General features: G+C 41.6%; 1 protein-coding gene across 2 annotated transcripts in view; it reads right to left on the reverse strand.

Annotated features, from left to right (window-relative positions):
- The window catches only part of LOC118400563 (disks large-associated protein 4-like), a 238,377-nt gene that overhangs the window by 4,366 nt on the left and 216,667 nt on the right, over nucleotides 1-17,344 (reverse strand). For both annotated transcript variants that reach the window (XM_052473932.1, XM_052473933.1), the window contains one exon: nucleotides 2,088-2,252. In XM_052473932.1, the coding sequence (XP_052329892.1) occupies nucleotides 2,088-2,252 (165 nt within the window). The remainder of the gene's footprint in view (nucleotides 1-2,087; nucleotides 2,253-17,344) is intronic.

Here is a 17,344-nt window from a genome sequence, read left to right on the forward strand (position 1 = left end):
CCGCATCATACCACCTAATCACCCCTCATACCACATCATACCACCTAATCACCCCTCATACCACCTCCACCCGCATCATACCACCTAATCACCCCTCATACCACCTCCACATGCATCATACCACCTAATCACCCCTCCTACCACCTCCACCCGCATCATACCACCTAATCACCCCTCCTACCACCTCCACACGCACCGTACCACCTAATCACCCCTCCTACCACCTCCACATCATACCAACTAATCACATCCCCAAAGGCATCATACCACCTATTCACCCCCTACCACCTCCACCTGCATCATACCACCTATTCACCCCCCTACCACCTCCACCTGCATCATACCACCTATTCACCCCCCTACCACCTCCATCTGCATCATACCACCTAATCACCCCCACCACCACCTCCACACGCATCATACCAACTAATCACCCCCTACCACCCCCACATGCATCATACCAACAAATCACCACCCCCACATGCATCATACCTCCTAAATCACCCCCCCTACAACCCCCACATGCATCATACCAACTAAACACCACCCCCCACACACATTACACCACCTAATCACACCCCTACCACTTCCACCCCCACACGCATCATACAACCTAATCACACCCCTACCACTTCCACCCGCATCATAAGAGCGTCTGCTAAATGACTTAAATGTAAATGTAAATGTAATCACCCCTCCTACCACATCCACTCGCATCATACCACCTAATCACCATCCCCAAAGGCATCATACCACCTATTCACTTCCAACCGCATCATACCACCTAATCACCCCCCCACCACCTCCACACGCATCATACCACCTAATCACCCCTCCTACCACCTCCACATCATCCACCATTCCCAAATGCATCATACCACCTAATCACCCCCACACATCATACCACCTAATCACCACTCCACACGCATCATACCACCTAATCACCCCTCCTACCACCTCCACATCATCCCAACTAATCACCATTCCCAAATGCATCATACCACCTAATCACCCCCCCACATCATCATACCACCTCCACATCATCCCAACTAATCACCATTCCCAAATCATCCTCCTAATCACACATCATACCAACTAATCACCCCCCTACCACCCCCACACGCATCATACCAACTAGTCACCCCCCTACCACCCCCACATGCATCATACCAACTAGTCACCCCCCTACGACCCCCACATGCATCATACCAACTAGTCACCCCCCTACGACCCCCACACGCAGTGTCGCACACAGAGAGACAGACAACAGACATGCACACACACACAAATGAACTATATATTCACACATATACACACAGTCACAAAGAGCTCTCCCTCACACACTCACACACACATTTTACTATCCTTATGGGGACAAAATAATTGATTCTCATTCAAAATCATATTTTTCCTAACCCCAAAACCTAACCCTTAAACCAGGGGTGTCAAATTCATTCCATGGCTGGCCTAGTGTCTGTGAGTTTTGGTTTATTCCCTTAAATTAAGACCTACACAACCAGGTGATGGGAGTTCTTTACTAATTAGACACCTTAATTCATCATTCAAGTACAAGGGAGGAGGCTTAACATAACCCTAACCTTAACCCTAAAATAGCCTTTTTCCTTGTGGGGACCAGCCAAATGTCCCCCCTTGTACGAATTCTCCTTGTTTTACTATCCTTGTAAGGACTTCTGGTAAACACGCACACGCACACACACGCACACGCACACACACACAGGAGAGAGCGTAAAGCCAGGCCACATTCCGTGACGTGATGCAGCTCTGCCATTACCATACTTGAGACATCAGAGCAGAGCATGTCTTGTACCCCAACATGCATTTTTAAATGAGCGGCTTAAACCGCAGAAACAGTCATAAACTGTCCTCTTTGAGATTGAGGCCCATGCATGTGTAAAGGGAGGTGCCTTCTCCCAAGCCCCTTCACATTGGGCTGGGAAGCCCCTTTTAGTGTTCACTTCACATAGGGAGGGGGGAAGTGAGAGGGGAGGTGGGGAGGGAGGAGAGAGGCCAATTACAGCGGCTTTCCTACCCCAGCCTGTGCACTGGGCAGCAGGGGTGGGAAGTACCTTCCGCTCGGGTGGCGAGTGGGCCACAGCAGGGGGCTGCCAGTCGCTGGACTTCAGGTGGTAGAGCTCATCAAACTTGAGGCTGATGTCCTCGATGGAGAGCTGCAGCAGGTCCCAGAAGCCTGCCAGGTCCTGGGCTGTGGGCTTCAGGTTGGCGTTCACATTCTGAAGGGAGGGAGAAAGGAGAAAATGGGGGAGAAAGAGAAGTGTGGGAAAGTGGAAGAAAATAAAGAAATAGTGAAGAGAGAGGATGGAAGAAGGACAGAAAGGGAGAAAAGGAGAGAGGCATGAAGAGGAGATTGAAAAGAGGAGATTTAAATGAATTCAGTGTTGCTTTGTCCACTTTTGACACTAGAGGGAGCTGTCTTACAACACAATGACAGGAGACCTCATCAAACTGAATAGTTTAATTCCATCTGACTATTCTGGGTAAATATTGTGTATGTTGGAAGGTGCCGATGTTGATGCTACTGTATTATCGTTTAATGTATGCCTGTTAAAAACTTATACTGCTTTATTGGGACTATTAATAGATTTTTTTTTTTTTCCCTGTGAAGAAAAAAACAACACTTTTTTAAAAGGTGGACTGACCACTTCACATAAACCGTAGGGAATTGGGAGGGACTCTGTTTTACCTCATCTCCCTTTAAAGTATGTAAAATAAGTCAGTCAGAGCAGATGGATGGGATGACGGTCACACTTCGACTTGTTCTCTTTCAGTCGACTCGGTGTGACATCTCATTATGGGACACGCCCTCTCTAGCATTCCACATAGTGAGATAACGCCCTAATTTCCTTCAGAGAACCTGGGCCACGTACGGAAACCCATAGTTTTTCCTCCCACCTGACTCACTCATTCTGTTACTAATGCTCTTTGTTATGGTTGGGTCTGCTTGTGTTTCTTGCCCACACAGCATCTTTGCAGCTGCAACTAGACTGGGGTTTGAGCCCTTATCCAGAGCCTTTTGGCTCAACTCTCCGCCAAATTTTTATCATGCTAATTCTGCATTCTGGATCTTCAAATAGGAGAACACACAGAACAAAACACAAAACAAAAGATGGTAGCACTAGCATGCAAAGAGTGACTTTCTGTGTAATGATATGGGAAATATAGGAAATTGTCCATAAATACAAAATATTTGTTTTTTTTACATGTAGGAAAAACATTATTCTGGATGTCAAACTCTTTTTGCAATGGTACAATGGTTCAACTTATTTTGGATCAGGTGCCCTTTCATTGAATTTTATCAGGATACCACATCATTTCACAATTAATCGCTAACCAAAAAGGTTCACTGCACAACGATTAATACAAAACATGAGTTCAATCTTGTAGCTGCATTAAAATAGACTCCTATTATAACCGACTCAATCAACACAATCAGTAGCCTTTGCTACTCTGATACTTACACTGAGCTTCTTGACGAGATGATCATTATTCATTAAAACTGCATTAACAACCACAGATTGTCGGTCCTCTGTCTGAATAACTGCTGGTCTCTCTCTCATTTCAGAGAACATAATACATTCCGAATATGATGACACTGAATTTCCACTGAGAATAGCTAACAGTCAGAGAATGCTACCAACAAAATGCAGCCATTTGCAGACCGTCAACCTGAGGTTAGTCTTATCCTAATAATTGGGGATGTCAGTCTGAATACCCTGTACTGAGATCAGTAGAGTGGCGTGATACAAAGAGACATGCCACTCCTGCAATGTTTTGGCTGTGTGCCATTCTGCCACTGTGTACTCTCTGTTTAAGGCCAAATAGCATTATAGATTGCTCTGTTTTTTTGTAAGGTCGTTATCCTGTTGGAAGGTGAACCTTCACCCCAGTCTGAGGTCCTGAGCACTCTTGAGCAAGTTATCACGAATATACTTTGCTTCGTTTATCTTCCCTCAAGTCTGACTAGTCAATTCAATTAAATTCAATTCAAGGGGCTTTATTGGCATGGGAAACATGTGTCAACATTGCCAAAGCAAGTGAGGTAGAATGTCATATTATATATATGTGTTTGTTCTTCACTGGTTGCCCTTTTCTTGTGGCAACAGGTCAAAAATCTTGCTGCTGTGATGGCACACTGTGGAATTTCACCCAGTAGATATGGGAGTTTATCAAATTTGGATTTGTTTATGTTCCTTTTGATGGCATAGAATGCCCTTCTTGCCTTGTCTCCTGCAGATCGTTCACAGCTTTGTGGAAGTTACCTGTGGCGCTGATGTTTAGGCCAAGGTATGTATAGTTTTTTGTGTGCTCTAGGGCAACAGATGGAATTTGTATTTGTGGTCCTGGCGACTGGACCTTTTTTGGAACACCATTATTTTGGTCTTACTGAGATTTACTGTCAGGGCTCAGGTCTGACCGAATCTGTGCAGAAGATCTAGGTGCTGCTGTAGGCCCTCCTTGGTTGGTGACAGAAGCACCAGATCAGTAGATATTTGACTTTGGATTCTAGTAGGGTGAGGCCGGGTGCTGCAGACTTTTCTAGTGCCCGCACCAATTCCTTGATATATATGTTGAAGAGGGTGGGGCTTAAGCTGCATCCCAGTCTCACCCCACGACCCTGTGTGAAGAAATCTGTGTATTTCTTGCCAATTTTAACCGCACACTTGTTGTTTGTGTATATGGATTTTATAATGTCGTATGTTTTACCCCCAACACCACTTTCCATCAATTTGTATAGCAGACCCTCATGCCAAATTGAGTCGAAGGCTTTTTTGAAATCAACAAAGCATGAGAATACTTTGCCTTTGTTTTGGTTTGTTTGGTTGTCAGTTAGGGTGAGTAAGGTGAATACATGGCCTGTTGTACGGTAATTTGTTAAAAAGCCAATTTGACATTTGCTCAGTACATTGTTTTCATTGAGGAAATGTACGAGTCGGCTGTTAATGATAATGCAGAGGATTTTCCCAAGGTTACTGTTGACGCATATTCCACGGTAGTTATTGAGGTCAAATTTGTCTCCACTTTTGTGGATTGGGGTGATCAGTCCTTGGTTCCAAATATTGGGGAAGATGCCAGAGCTAAGGAGGATGTTAAAGAGTTTTAGTATAGCCAATTGGAATTTGTTGTCTGTACATTTGATCATTTCATTAAGGACACCATCAACACCACAGGCCTTTTTGGGTTGGAGGGTTTTTATTTTGTCCTGTAACTCATTCAAGGTAATTGGAGAATCCAGTGGGTTCTGGTAGTCCCAGAAGTGGTTAGATTCTATGGATTCTTCAATTACATTGAGCTGATTTTTGACGTGCTGTTCCTTTTTTTCCCGTAGTGTATTTCTGTATTGTTTTAGTGATTCACCATAGTGAAGGCGTAGACTCACTATGTTTTTGGTTGGACAGGTTTCTCAATTTCTCTTAGATTTTTGCATTCTTCATCAAACCATTTGTAATTGTTGTTAATTTTCTTTGGTTTTCTATTTGAGATTTTTAGATTTGATAGGGAAGCTGAGAGGTCAAATATAGTGTTAAGATTTTCTACTGCCAAGTTTACACCTTCACTATTGCAGTGGAACGTTTTACCCGTGGAACGTTTTACCCGTGGAATGTTTTAGTCTCCCAGTCCCATGTCGCAGAAAACGCTTGGCATTCAGGCCAAATAGTGAAATATTGGTTTCATCAGATTAGAGAATCTTGTTTCTCATGGTCTGAGTCCATTAGGTGCCTTAAGGCAAACTCCAAGCGGGCTGTCATGTGCCTTTTACTGAGGAGTGGCTGCCGTCTGTCCACTCTACCATAAATGCCTGGCTGGTTGTCCTTCTGGAAGGTTCTCCTATCTCCACAGAGAAACTCTGTCAGAGTGACCATCGGGTTCTTGATCACCATCCTGACCAAGGCCATTCTCCCCCAATTGCTCAGTTTGGCCAGGCGGCCAGCTCCAGGAAGAGTCTTGGTGGTTCAAAACCTCTTCCATTTAAGAACGATAGAGGCCACCGTGTTCTTGGGGAACTTCAATGCTGCAGAAATGTTTTGGTACCCTTCCCCAGATATGTGCCTCAACACAATCCTGCCTTGGAGCTCCATGGACAATTTCTTCCACCTCATGGCTTGGTTTTTGCTCTGACATGCACCGTCAACTGTGGGACTTTATATAGACAAGTGTGTGCCTTTCTAAATCATGTCCAATCAATTGAATTTACCACAGGTGGACTCCAATCAAGTTGAAGAAACATCTCAAGAATGATCAATGGAAACAGGATGCACCTGAGCTCAATTTTGAGTCTCATAGCAAAGGGTCCGAATACTTAAATAAATAAGTATACATTTATAAATAAGGTACTTGTTTTTTATTTGTAATACATTTGCAAAACATTTTAAAAACCTGTTTTTGCTTTTTAATTATGGGGTATTGTTGTAGATTGATGAGGGAAAAAAGTGTATTTAATCGGGGGGTCTGAATACTTTCTGTATGTTCCGTTAGTATGTGGGGTTGATTATCTGGTAATAAAAGCGGTTTTCAGGTAATGTAAGTATGTGGGGTTGATTATCTGGTAATGTAAGTGGTTCAGGTAATGTAAGTATGTGGGGTTGATTATCTGGTAATGTAAGTGTGTTGGGTTGTGTTAACTTTTGTTAAGTCTGGTTATTTGATGTGTGTGTAGAGTATGGAATAGTATAGTTTTGTCTGGTGATGTTGTGATGGGGTAGTATTGTTTTGTCTGGATATGTGATGGTGTAGTATTGTTTTGTCTGGTGATGTGATGGTGTAGTATTGTTTTGTCTGGTGATGTGATGGTGTAATGGTGTTGTGGTGGGGTAGTATTGTTTTGTCTGGATATGTGATGGCGTAGTATTGTTTTGTCTGGTGATGTAATGGTTATGTGATGGTGTAGTTTTGTTTTGTCTGGTGATGTGATGGTGTAATTGTGTTGTGGTGGGGTAGTATTGTTTTGTCTGGTGTTGTGATGGTATAATGGTGTTGTGGTGGGGTAGTATTGTTTTGTCTGGATATGTGATGGTGTGGTATTGTTTTGTCTGGTGATGTGATGGTGTAATGGTGTTGTGGTGGGGTAGTATTGTTTTGTCTGGATATGTGATGGTGTAGTATTGTTTTGTCTGGTGATGTGATGGTGTAATTGTGTTGTGGTGGGGTAGTATTGTTTTGTCTGGTTATGTGATGGTGTAATGGTGTTGTGGTGGGGTAGTATTGTTTTGTCTGGATATGTGATGGTGTGGTATTGTTTTGTCTGGTGATGTGATGGTGTAATGGTGTTGTGGTGGGGTAGTATTGTTTTGTCTGGATATGTGATGGTGTGGTATTGTTTTGTCTGGTGATGTGATGGTGTAATGGTGTTGTGGTGGGGTAGTATTTTTTGTCTGGTTATGTGATGGTGTGGTTTTGTTTTGTCTGGTGTTGTAATGGTGTTGTGATGGGGTAGTATTGTTTTGTATGGTGTAGTAATGGTGTAGTAATGTTTTGTCTGGTGATGTAATGGTGTTGTGGTGGGGTAGTATTGTTTTGTATGGTGTAGTAATGGTGTAGTAATGTTTTGTCTGGTGATGTTGTGGTGGGGTATTATTGTTTTGTCTGGTTATGTGATGGTGTGGTTTTGTTTTGTCTGGTGTTGTAATGGTGTTGTGATGGGGTAGTATTGTTTTGTATGGTGTAGTAATGGTGTAGTAATGTTTTGTCTGGTGATGTTGTGGTGGGGTATTATTGTTTTGTCTGGTTATGTGATGGTGTAGTTTTGTTTTGTCTGGTGTTGTGATGGTGTAGTTTTGTTTTGTCTGGTTATGTGATGGTGTAGTTTTGTTTGTCTGGTGTTGTGATGGTGTAATGGTGTTGTGGTGGGGTAGTATTGTTTTGTCTGGTGTTGTGATGGTGTAATGGTGTTGTGGTGGGGTAGTATTGTTTTGTCTGGATATGTGATGGTGTAGTATTGTTTTGTCTGGTGATGTGATGGTGTAATGGTGTTGTGGTGGGGTAGTATTGTTTTGTCTGGTTATGTGATGGTGTAATGGTGTTGTGGTGGGGTAGTATTGTTTTGTCTGGTTATGTGATGGTGTAATGGTGTTGTGGTGGGGTAGTATTGTTTTGTCTGGTTATGTGATGGTGTAATGGTGTTGTGGTGGGGTAGTATTGTTTGTCTGGTTATGTGATGGTGTAATGGTGTTGTGGTGGGGTAGTATTGTTTTGTCTGGTTATGTGATGGTGTAGTATTGTTTTGTCTGGTTATGTGATGGTGTAATGGTGTTGTGGTGGGGTAGTATTTTTTGTCTGGTTATGTGATGATGTAGTTTTGTTTTGTCTGGTGTTGTGATGGTGTAATGGTGTTGTGGTGGGGTAGTATTGTTTTGTCTGGTGTTGTGATGGTGTAATGGTGTTGTGGTGGGGTAGTATTGTTTTGTCTGGATATGTGATGGTGTAGTATTGTTTTGTCTGGTGATGTGATGGTGTAATGGTGTTGTGGTGGGGTAGTATTGTTTTTGTCTGGATATGTGATGTTGTAGTATTGTTTTGTCTGGTGATGTGATGGTGTAATTGTGTTGTGGTGGGGTAGTATTGTTTTGTCTGGTTATGTGATGGTGTAATGGTGTTGTGGTGGGGTAGTATTGTTTTGTCTGGTTATGTGATGGTGTAATGGTGTTGTGGTGGGGTAGTATTGTTTTGTCTGGTTATGTGATGGTGTAATGATGTTGTGGTGGGGTAGTATTGTTTTGTCTGGTTATATGATTGTGTAATGGTGTTGTGGTGGGGTAGTATTTTTTGTCTGGTTATGTGATGGTGTAGTTTTGTTTTGTCTGGTGTTGTAATGGTGTTGTGATGGGGTAGTATTGTTTTGTATGGTGTAGTAATGGTGTAGTAATGTTTTGTCTGGTGATGTAATGGTGTTGTGATGGTGTAGTTTTGTTTTGTCTGGTGTTGTGATGGTGTAGTTTTGTTTTGTCTGGTTATGTGATGGTGTAGTTTTGTTTTGTCTGGTGTTGTGATGGTGTAATGGTGTTGTGGTGGGGTAGTATTGTTTTGTCTGGTGTTGTGATGGTGTAATGGTGTTGTGGTGGAGTAGTATTGTTTTGTCTGGATATGTGATGGTGTAGTATTGTTTTGTCTGGTGATGTGATGGTGTAATTGTGTTGTGGTGGGGTAGTATTATTTTGTCTGGTTATGTGATGGTGTAATGGTGTTGTGGTGGGGTAGTATTGTTTTGTCTGGATATGTGATGGTGTGGTATTGTTTTGTCTGGTGATGTGATGGTGTAATGGTGTTGTGGTGGGGTAGTATTGTTTTGTCTGGATATGTGATGGTGTAGTATTGTTTTGTCTGGTTATGTGATGGTGTAATGGTGTTGTGGTGGGGTAGTATTTTTGTCTGGTTATGTGATGGTGTAGTTTTGTTTTGTCTGTTGTTCTAATGGTGTTGTGATGGGGTAGTATTGTTTTGTATGGTGTAGTAATGGTGTAGTAATGTTTTGTCTGGTGATGTAATGGTGTTGTGGTGGGGTAGTATTGTTTTGTCTGGTTATGTGATGGTGTAGTTTTGTTTTGTCTGGTGTTGTAATGGTGTTGTGATGGGGTAGTATTGTTTTGTATGGTGTAGTAATGGTGTAGTAATGTTTTGTCTGGTGATGTTGTGGTGGGGTAGTATTGTTTTGTCTGGTTATGTGATGGTGTAATGGTGTTGTGGTGGGGTAGTATTGTTTTGTCTGGTTATGTGATGGTGTAGTATTGTTTTGTCTGGTTATGTGATGGTGTAATGGTGTTGTGGTGGGGTAGTATTTTTTGTCTGGTTATGTGATGGTGTAGTTTTGTTTTGTCTGGTGTTGTAATGGTGTTGTGATGGGGTAGTATTGTTTTGTATGGTGTAGTAATGGTGTAGTAATGTTTTGTCTGGTGATGTAATGGTGTTGTGGTGGGGTAGTATTGTTTTGTCTGGTTATGTGATGGTGTAGTTTTGTTTTGTCTGGTGTTGTGATGGTGTAGTTTTGTTTTGTCTGGTTATGTGATGGTGTAGTTTTGTTTTGTCTGGTGTTGTGATGGTGTAATGGTGTTGTGGTGGGGTAGTATTGTTTTGTCTGGTGTTGTGATGGTGTAATGGTGTTGTGGTGGGGTAGTATTGTTTTGTCTGGATATGTGATGGTGTAGTATTGTTTTGTCTGGTGATGTGATGGTGTAATTGTGTTGTGGTGGGGTAGTATTATTTTGTCTGGTTATGTGATGGTGTAATGGTGTTGTGGTGGGGTAGTATTGTTTTGTCTGGATATGTGATGGTGTGGTATTGTTTTGTCTGGTGATGTGATGGTGTAATGGTGTTGTGGTGGGGTAGTATTGTTTTGTCTGGATATGTGATGGTGTAGTATTGTTTTGTCTGGTTATGTGATGGTGTAATGGTGTTGTGGTGGGGTAGTATTGTTTTGTCTGGTTATGTGATGGTGTAATGATGTTGTGGTGGGGTAGTATTGTTTTGTCTGGTTATGTGATGGTGTAGTATTGTTTTGTCTGGTGATGTGATGGTGTAATGGTGTTGTGGTGGGGTAGTATTGTTTTTGTCTGGTGATGGTGTGATGGTTATGTGATGGTGTATGGTGTTGTGGTTGTATTTTTGTCTGGTTATGTGATGGTGTTTTGTTTTGTCTGGTGTTGTAATGGTGTTGTGATTGTAGTATTGTTTTGTATGGTGTAGTATTGTTTTGTCTGGTGTAATGTGATGGTGTGATGGTGTAGTTTTGTTTTGTCTGGTGTTGTAATGGTGTTGTGATGGGGTAGTATTGTTTTGTATGGTGTAGTAATGGTGTAGTAATGTTTTGTCTGGTGATGTTGTGGTGGGGTAGTATTGTTTTGTCTGGTTATGTGATGGTGTAATGGTGTTGTGGTGGGGTAGTATTGTTTGTCTGGTTATGTGATGGTGTAGTATTGTTTTGTCTGGTTATGTGATGGTGTAATGGTGTTGTGGTGGGGTAGTATTTTTTGTCTGGTTATGATGATGGTGTAGTTTTGTTTTGTCTGGTGTTGTAATGGTGTTGTGGTGGGGTAGTATTGTTTTGTATGGTGTAGTAATGGTGTAGTAATGTTTTGTCTGGTGATGTAATGGTGTTGCGGTGGGGTAGTATTGTTTTGTCTGGTTATGTGATGGTGTAGTTTTGTTTTGTCTGGTGTTGTGATGGTGTAGTTTTGTTTTGTCTGGTTATGTGATGGTGTAGTTTTGTTTTGTCTGGTGTTGTGATGGTGTAATGGTGTTGTGGTGGGGTAGTATTGTTTTGTCTGGTGTTGTGATGGTGTAATGGTGTTGTGGTGGGGTAGTATTGTTTTGTCTGGATATGTGATGGTGTAGTATTGTTTTGTCTGGTGATGTGATGGTGTAATTGTGTTGTGGTGGGGTAGTATTATTTTGTCTGGTTATGTGATGGTGTAATGGTGTTGTGGTGGGGTAGTATTGTTTTGTCTGGATATGTGATGGTGTGGTATTGTTTTGTCTGGTGATGTGATGGTGTAATGGTGTTGTGGTGGGGTAGTATTGTTTTGTCTGGATATGTGATGGTGTAGTATTGTTTTGTCTGGTGATGTGATGGTGTAATGGTGTTGTGGTGGGGTAGTATTGTTTTGTCTGGATGGTGTAATGGTGTTGTGGTGGGGTGTATTGTTTTGTCTGGATATGTGATGGTGTAGTATTGTTTTGTCTGGTGATGTGATGGTGTAATGGTGTTGTGGTGGGGTAGTATTGTTTTGTCTGGTGTGATGTGATGTTTTGTCTGTGATGTGATGGTGTAATTGTGTTGTGGTGGGGTAGTATTGTTTTGTCTGGTTATGTGATGGTGTAATGGTGTTGTGGTGGGGTAGTATTGTTTTGTCTGGTTATGTGATGGTGTAATGGTGTTGTGGTGGGGTAGTATTGTTTTGTCTGGTTATGTGATGGTGTAATGATGTTGTGGTGGGGTAGTATTGTTTTGTCTGGTTATGTGATGGTGTAATGGTGTTGTGGTGGGGTAGTATTGTTTCTCTGGTTATGTGATGGTGTAGTATTGTTTTGTCTGGTTATGTGATGGTGTAATGGTGTTGTGGTGGGGTAGTATTTTTTGTCTGGTTATGAGATGGTGTAGTTTTGTTTTGTCTGGTGTTGTAATGGTGTTGTGGTGGGGTAGTATTGTTTTGTATGGTGTAGTAATGGTGTAGTAATGTTTTGTCTGGTGATGTAATGGTGTTGCGGTGGGGTAGTATTGTTTTGTCTGGTTATGTGATGGTGTAGTTTTGTTTTGTCTGGTGTTGTGATGGTGTAGTTTTGTTTTGTCTGGTTATGTGATGGTGTAGTTTTGTTTTGTCTGGTGTTGTGATGGTGTAATGGTGTTGTGGTGGGGTAGTATTGTTTTGTCTGGTGTTGTGATGGTGTAATGGTGTTGTGGTGGGGTAGTATTGTTTTGTCTGGATATGTGATGGTGTAGTATTGTTTTGTCTGGTGATGTGATGGTGTAATTGTGTTGTGGTGGGGTAGTATTATTTTGTCTGGTTATGTGATGGTGTAATGGTGTTGTGGTGGGGTAGTATTGTTTTGTCTGGATATGTGATGGTGTGGTATTGTTTTGTCTGGTGATGTGATGGTGTAATGGTGTTGTGGTGGGGTAGTATTGTTTTGTCTGGATATGTGATGGTGTAGTATTGTTTTGTCTGGTTATGTGATGGTGTAATGGTGTTGTGGTGGGGTAGTATTTTTTGTCTGGTTATGTGATGGTGTAGTTTTGTTTTGTCTGGTGTTGTAATGGTGTTGTGATGGGGTAGTATTGTTTTGTATGGTGTAGTAATGGTGTAGTAATGTTTTGTCTGGTGATGTAATGGTGTTGTGGTGGGGTAGTATTGTTTTGTCTGGTTATGTGATGGTGTAGTTTTGTTTTGTCTGGTGTTGTAATGGTGTTGTGATGGGGTAGTATTGTTTTGTATGGTTGTAATGGTGTAGTAATGTTTTGTCTGGTGATGTTGTGGTGGGGTAGTATTGTTTTGTCTGGGTTGTGATGGTGTAATGGTGTTGTGGTGGGGTAGTATTGTTTGTCTGGTTATGTGATGGTGTGTAGTATTGTTTTGTCTGGTTATGTGATGGTGTAATGGTGTTGTGGTGGGGTAGTATTTTTTGTCTGGTTATGAGATGGTGTAGTTTTGTTTTGTCTGGTGTTGTAATGGTGTTGTGGTGGGGTAGTATTGTTTTGTCTGGTGTGTAATGGTGTAGTAATGTTTTGTCTGGTGATGTAATGGTGTTGTGGTGGGGTAGTATTGTTTTGTCTGGTTATGTGATGGTGTAGTTTTGTTTTGTCTGGTGTTGTGATGGTGTAGTTTTGTTTTGTCTGGTTATGTGATGGTGTAGTTTTGTTTTGTCTGGTGTTGTGATGGTGTTGTGGTGGGGTAGTATTGTTTTGTCTGGTGTTGTGATGGTGTAATGGTGTTGTGGTGGGGTAGTATTGTTTTGTCTGGATATGTGATGGTGTAGTATTGTTTTGTCTGGTGATGTGATGGTGTAATTGTGTTGTGGTGGGGTAGTATTATTTTGTCTGGTTATGTGATGGTGTAATGGTGTTGTGGTGGGGTAGTATTGTTTTGTCTGGATATGTGATGGTGTGGTATTGTTTTGTCTGGTGATGTGATGGTGTAATGGTGTTGTGGTGGGGTAGTATTGTTTTGTCTGGATATGTGATGGTGTAGTATTGTTTTGTCTGGTTATGTGATGGTGTAATGGTGTTGTGGTGGGGTAGTATTTTTTGTCTGGTTATGTGATGGTGTAGTTTTGTTTTGTCTGGTGTTGTAATGGTGTTGTGATGGGGTAGTATTGTTTTGTATGGTGTAGTAATGGTGTAGTAATGTTTTGTCTGGTGATGTAATGGTGTTGTGGTGGGGTAGTATTGTTTTGTCTGGTTATGTGATGGTGTAGTTTCGTTTTGTCTGGTGTTGTAATGGTGTTGTGATGGGGTAGTATTGTTTTGTATGGTGTAGTAATGGTGTAGTAATGTTTTGTCTGGTGATGTTGTGGTGGGGTAGTATTGTTTTGTCTGGTTATGTGATGGTGTAATGGTGTTGTGGTGGGGTAGTATTGTTTGTCTGGTTATGTGATGGTGTAGTATTGTTTTGTCTGGTTATGTGATGGTGTAATGGTGTTGTGGTGGGGTAGTATTTTTGTCTGGTTATGAGATGGTGTAGTTTTGTTTTGTCTGGTCTGTAATGGTGTTGTGGTGGGGTAGTATTGTTTTGTATGGTGTAGGGTAGTAATTGTTTTGTCTGGTGATGTGATGTAATGGTGTTGTGGTGGGGTAGTATTGTTTTGTCTGGTTATGTGATGGTGTAGTTTTGTTTTGTCTGGTGTTGTGATGGTGTAGTTTTGTTTTGTCTGGTTATGTGATGGTGTAGTTTTGTTTTGTCTGGTGTTGTGATGGTGTTGTGGTGGGGTAGTATTGTTTTGTCTGGTGTTGTGATGGTGTAATGGTGTTGTGGTGGGGTAGTATTGTTTTGTCTGGTGTAGTATTGTTTTGTCTGGTGATGTGATGGTGTAATTGTGTTGTGGTGGGGTAGTATTATTTTGTCTGGTTATGTGATGGTGTAATGGTGTTGTGGTGGGGTAGTATTGTTTTGTCTGGATATGTGATGGTGTGGTATTGTTTGTCTGGTGATGTGATGGTGTAATGGTATTGTGGTGGGGTAGTATTGTTTTGTCTGGATATGTGATGGTGTAGTATTGTTTTGTCTGGTTATGTGATGGTGTAATGGTGTTGTGGTGGGGTAGTATTTTTTGTCTGGTTATGTGATGGTGTGGTTTTGTTTTGTCTGGTGTTGTAATGGTGTTGTGATGGGGTAGTATTGTTTTGTATGGTGTAGTAATGGTGTAGTAATGTTTTGTCTGGTGATGTAATGGTGTTGTGGTGGGGTAGTATTGTTTTGTCTGGTTATGTGATGGTGTAGTTTCGTTTTGTCTGGTGTTGTAATGGTGTTGTGATGGGGTAGTATTGTTTTGTATGGTGTAGTAATGGTGTAGTAATGTTTTGTCTGGTGATGTTGTGGTGGGGTATTATTGTTTTGTCTGGTTATGTGATGGTGTAGTTTTGTTTTGTCTGGTGTTGTGATGGTGTAGTTTTGTTTTGTCTGGTTATGTGATGGTGTAGTTTTGTTTTGTCTGGTGTTGTGATGGTGTAATGGTGTTGTGGTGGGGTAGTATTGTTTTGTCTGGTGTTGTGATGGTGTAATGGTGTTGTGGTGGGGTAGTATTGTTTTGTATGGATATGTGATGGTGTAGTATTGTTTTGTCTGGTGATGTGATGGTGTAATTGTGTTGTGGTGGGGTAGTATTGTTTTGTCTGGTTATGTGATGGTGTAATGGTGTTGTGGTGGGGTAGTATTGTTTTGTCTGGTTATGTGATGGTGTAATGGTTGTTGTGGTGGGGTAGTATTGTTTTGTCTAGTTATGTGATGGTGTAATGGTGTTGTGGTGGGGTAGTATTGTTTGTCTGGTTATGTGATGGTGTAATGGTGTTGTGGTGGGGTAGTATTGTTTTGTCTGGTTATGTGATGGTGTAATGGTGTTGTGGTGGGGTAGTATTGTTTTGTCTGGTTATGTGATGGTGTAATGGTGTTGTGGTGGGGTAGTATTGTTTTGTCTGGTTATGTGATGGTGTAATGGTGTTGTGGTGGGGTAGTATTGTTTGTCTGGTTATGTGATGGTGTAATGGTGTTGTGGTGGGGTAGTATTGTTTTGTCTGGTTATGTGATGGTGTAATGGTGTTGTGGTGGGGTAGTATTGTTTTGTCTGGTTATGTGATGGTGTAATGGTGTTGTGGTGGGGTAGTATTGTTTTGTCTGGTTATGTGATGGTGTAATGGTGTTGTGGTGGGGTAGTATTGTTTTGTCTGGTTATGTGATGGTGTAATGGTGTTGTGGTGGGGTAGTATTGTTTTGTCTGGTTATGTGATGGTGTAATGGTGTTGTGGTGGGGTAGTATTGTTTTGTCTGGTTATGTGATGGTGTAATGGTGTTGTGGTGGGGTAGTATTGTTTTGTCTGGTTATGTGATGGTGTAATGGTGTTGTGGTGTAGTATTGTTTGTATGGTGTGATGGTGTAGTATTGTTTTGTCTGGTGATGTAATGGTGTTGTGGTGGGGTAGTATTGTTTTGTCTGGTTATGTGATGGTGTAATGGTGTTGTGGTGGGGTAGTATTGTTTTGTCTGGTTATGTGATGGTGTAATGGTGTTGTGGTGGGGTAGTATTGTTTTGTCTAGTTATGTGATGGTGTAATGGTGTTGTGGTGGGGTAGTATTGTTTGTCTGGTTATGTGATGGTGTAATGGTGTTGTGGTGGGGTAGTATTGTTTTGTCTGGTTATGTGATGGTGTAATGGTGTTGTGGTGGGGTAGTATTGTTTTGTCTGGTTATGTGATGGTGTAATGGTGTTGTGGTGGGGTAGTATTGTTTTGTCTGGTTATGTGATGGTGTAATGGTGTTGTGGTGGGGTAGTATTGTTTTGTCTGGTTATGTGATGGTGTAATGGTGTTGTGGTGGGGTAGTATTGTTTTGTCTGGTTATGTGATGGTGTAATGGTGTTGTGGTGGGGTAGTATTGTTTTGTCTGGTTATGTGATGTTGTAATGGTTTTGTGGTAGTATTGTTTTGTCTGGTTATGTGATGGTGTAGTATTGTTTTGTCTGGTTATGTGATGGTGTAATGGTGTTGTGGTGGGGTAGTATTTTTGTCTGGTTATGTGATGGTGTAGTTTTGTTTTGTCTGGTGTTGTGATGGTGTAGTTTTGTTTTGTCTGGTTATGTGATGGTGTAGTTTTGTTTTGTCTGGTGTTGTGATGGTGTAATGGTGTTGTGGTGGGGTAGTATTGTTTTGTCTGGTGTTGTGATGGTGTAATGGTGTTGTGGTGGGGTAGTATTGTTTTGTCTGGATATGTGATGGTGTAGTATTGTTTTGTCTGGTGATGTGATGGTGTAATGGTGTTGTGGTGGGGTAGTATTGTTTTGTCTGGTTATGTGATGGTGTAATGGTGTTGTGGTGGGGTAGTATTGTTTTGTCTGGTTATGTGATGGTGTAATGGTGTTGTGGTGGGGTAGTATTGTTTTGTCTGGTTATGTGATGGTGTAATGGTGTTGTGGTGGGGTAGTATTGTTTTGTCTGGTTATGTGATGGTGTAATGGTGTTGTGGTGGGGTAGTATTGTTTTGTCTGGTTATGTGATGGTGTAGTATTGTTTTGTCTGGTTATGTGATGGTGTAATGGTGTTGTGGTGGGGTAGTATTTTTGTCTGGTTATGTGATGGTGTAGTTTTGTTTTGTCTGGTGTTGTGATGGTGTAA

Source organism: Oncorhynchus keta, chromosome 21 (assembly GCF_023373465.1).
Source record: "Oncorhynchus keta strain PuntledgeMale-10-30-2019 chromosome 21, Oket_V2, whole genome shotgun sequence".
Classification (NCBI taxonomy): Eukaryota; Metazoa; Chordata; class Actinopteri; order Salmoniformes; family Salmonidae; genus Oncorhynchus; species Oncorhynchus keta.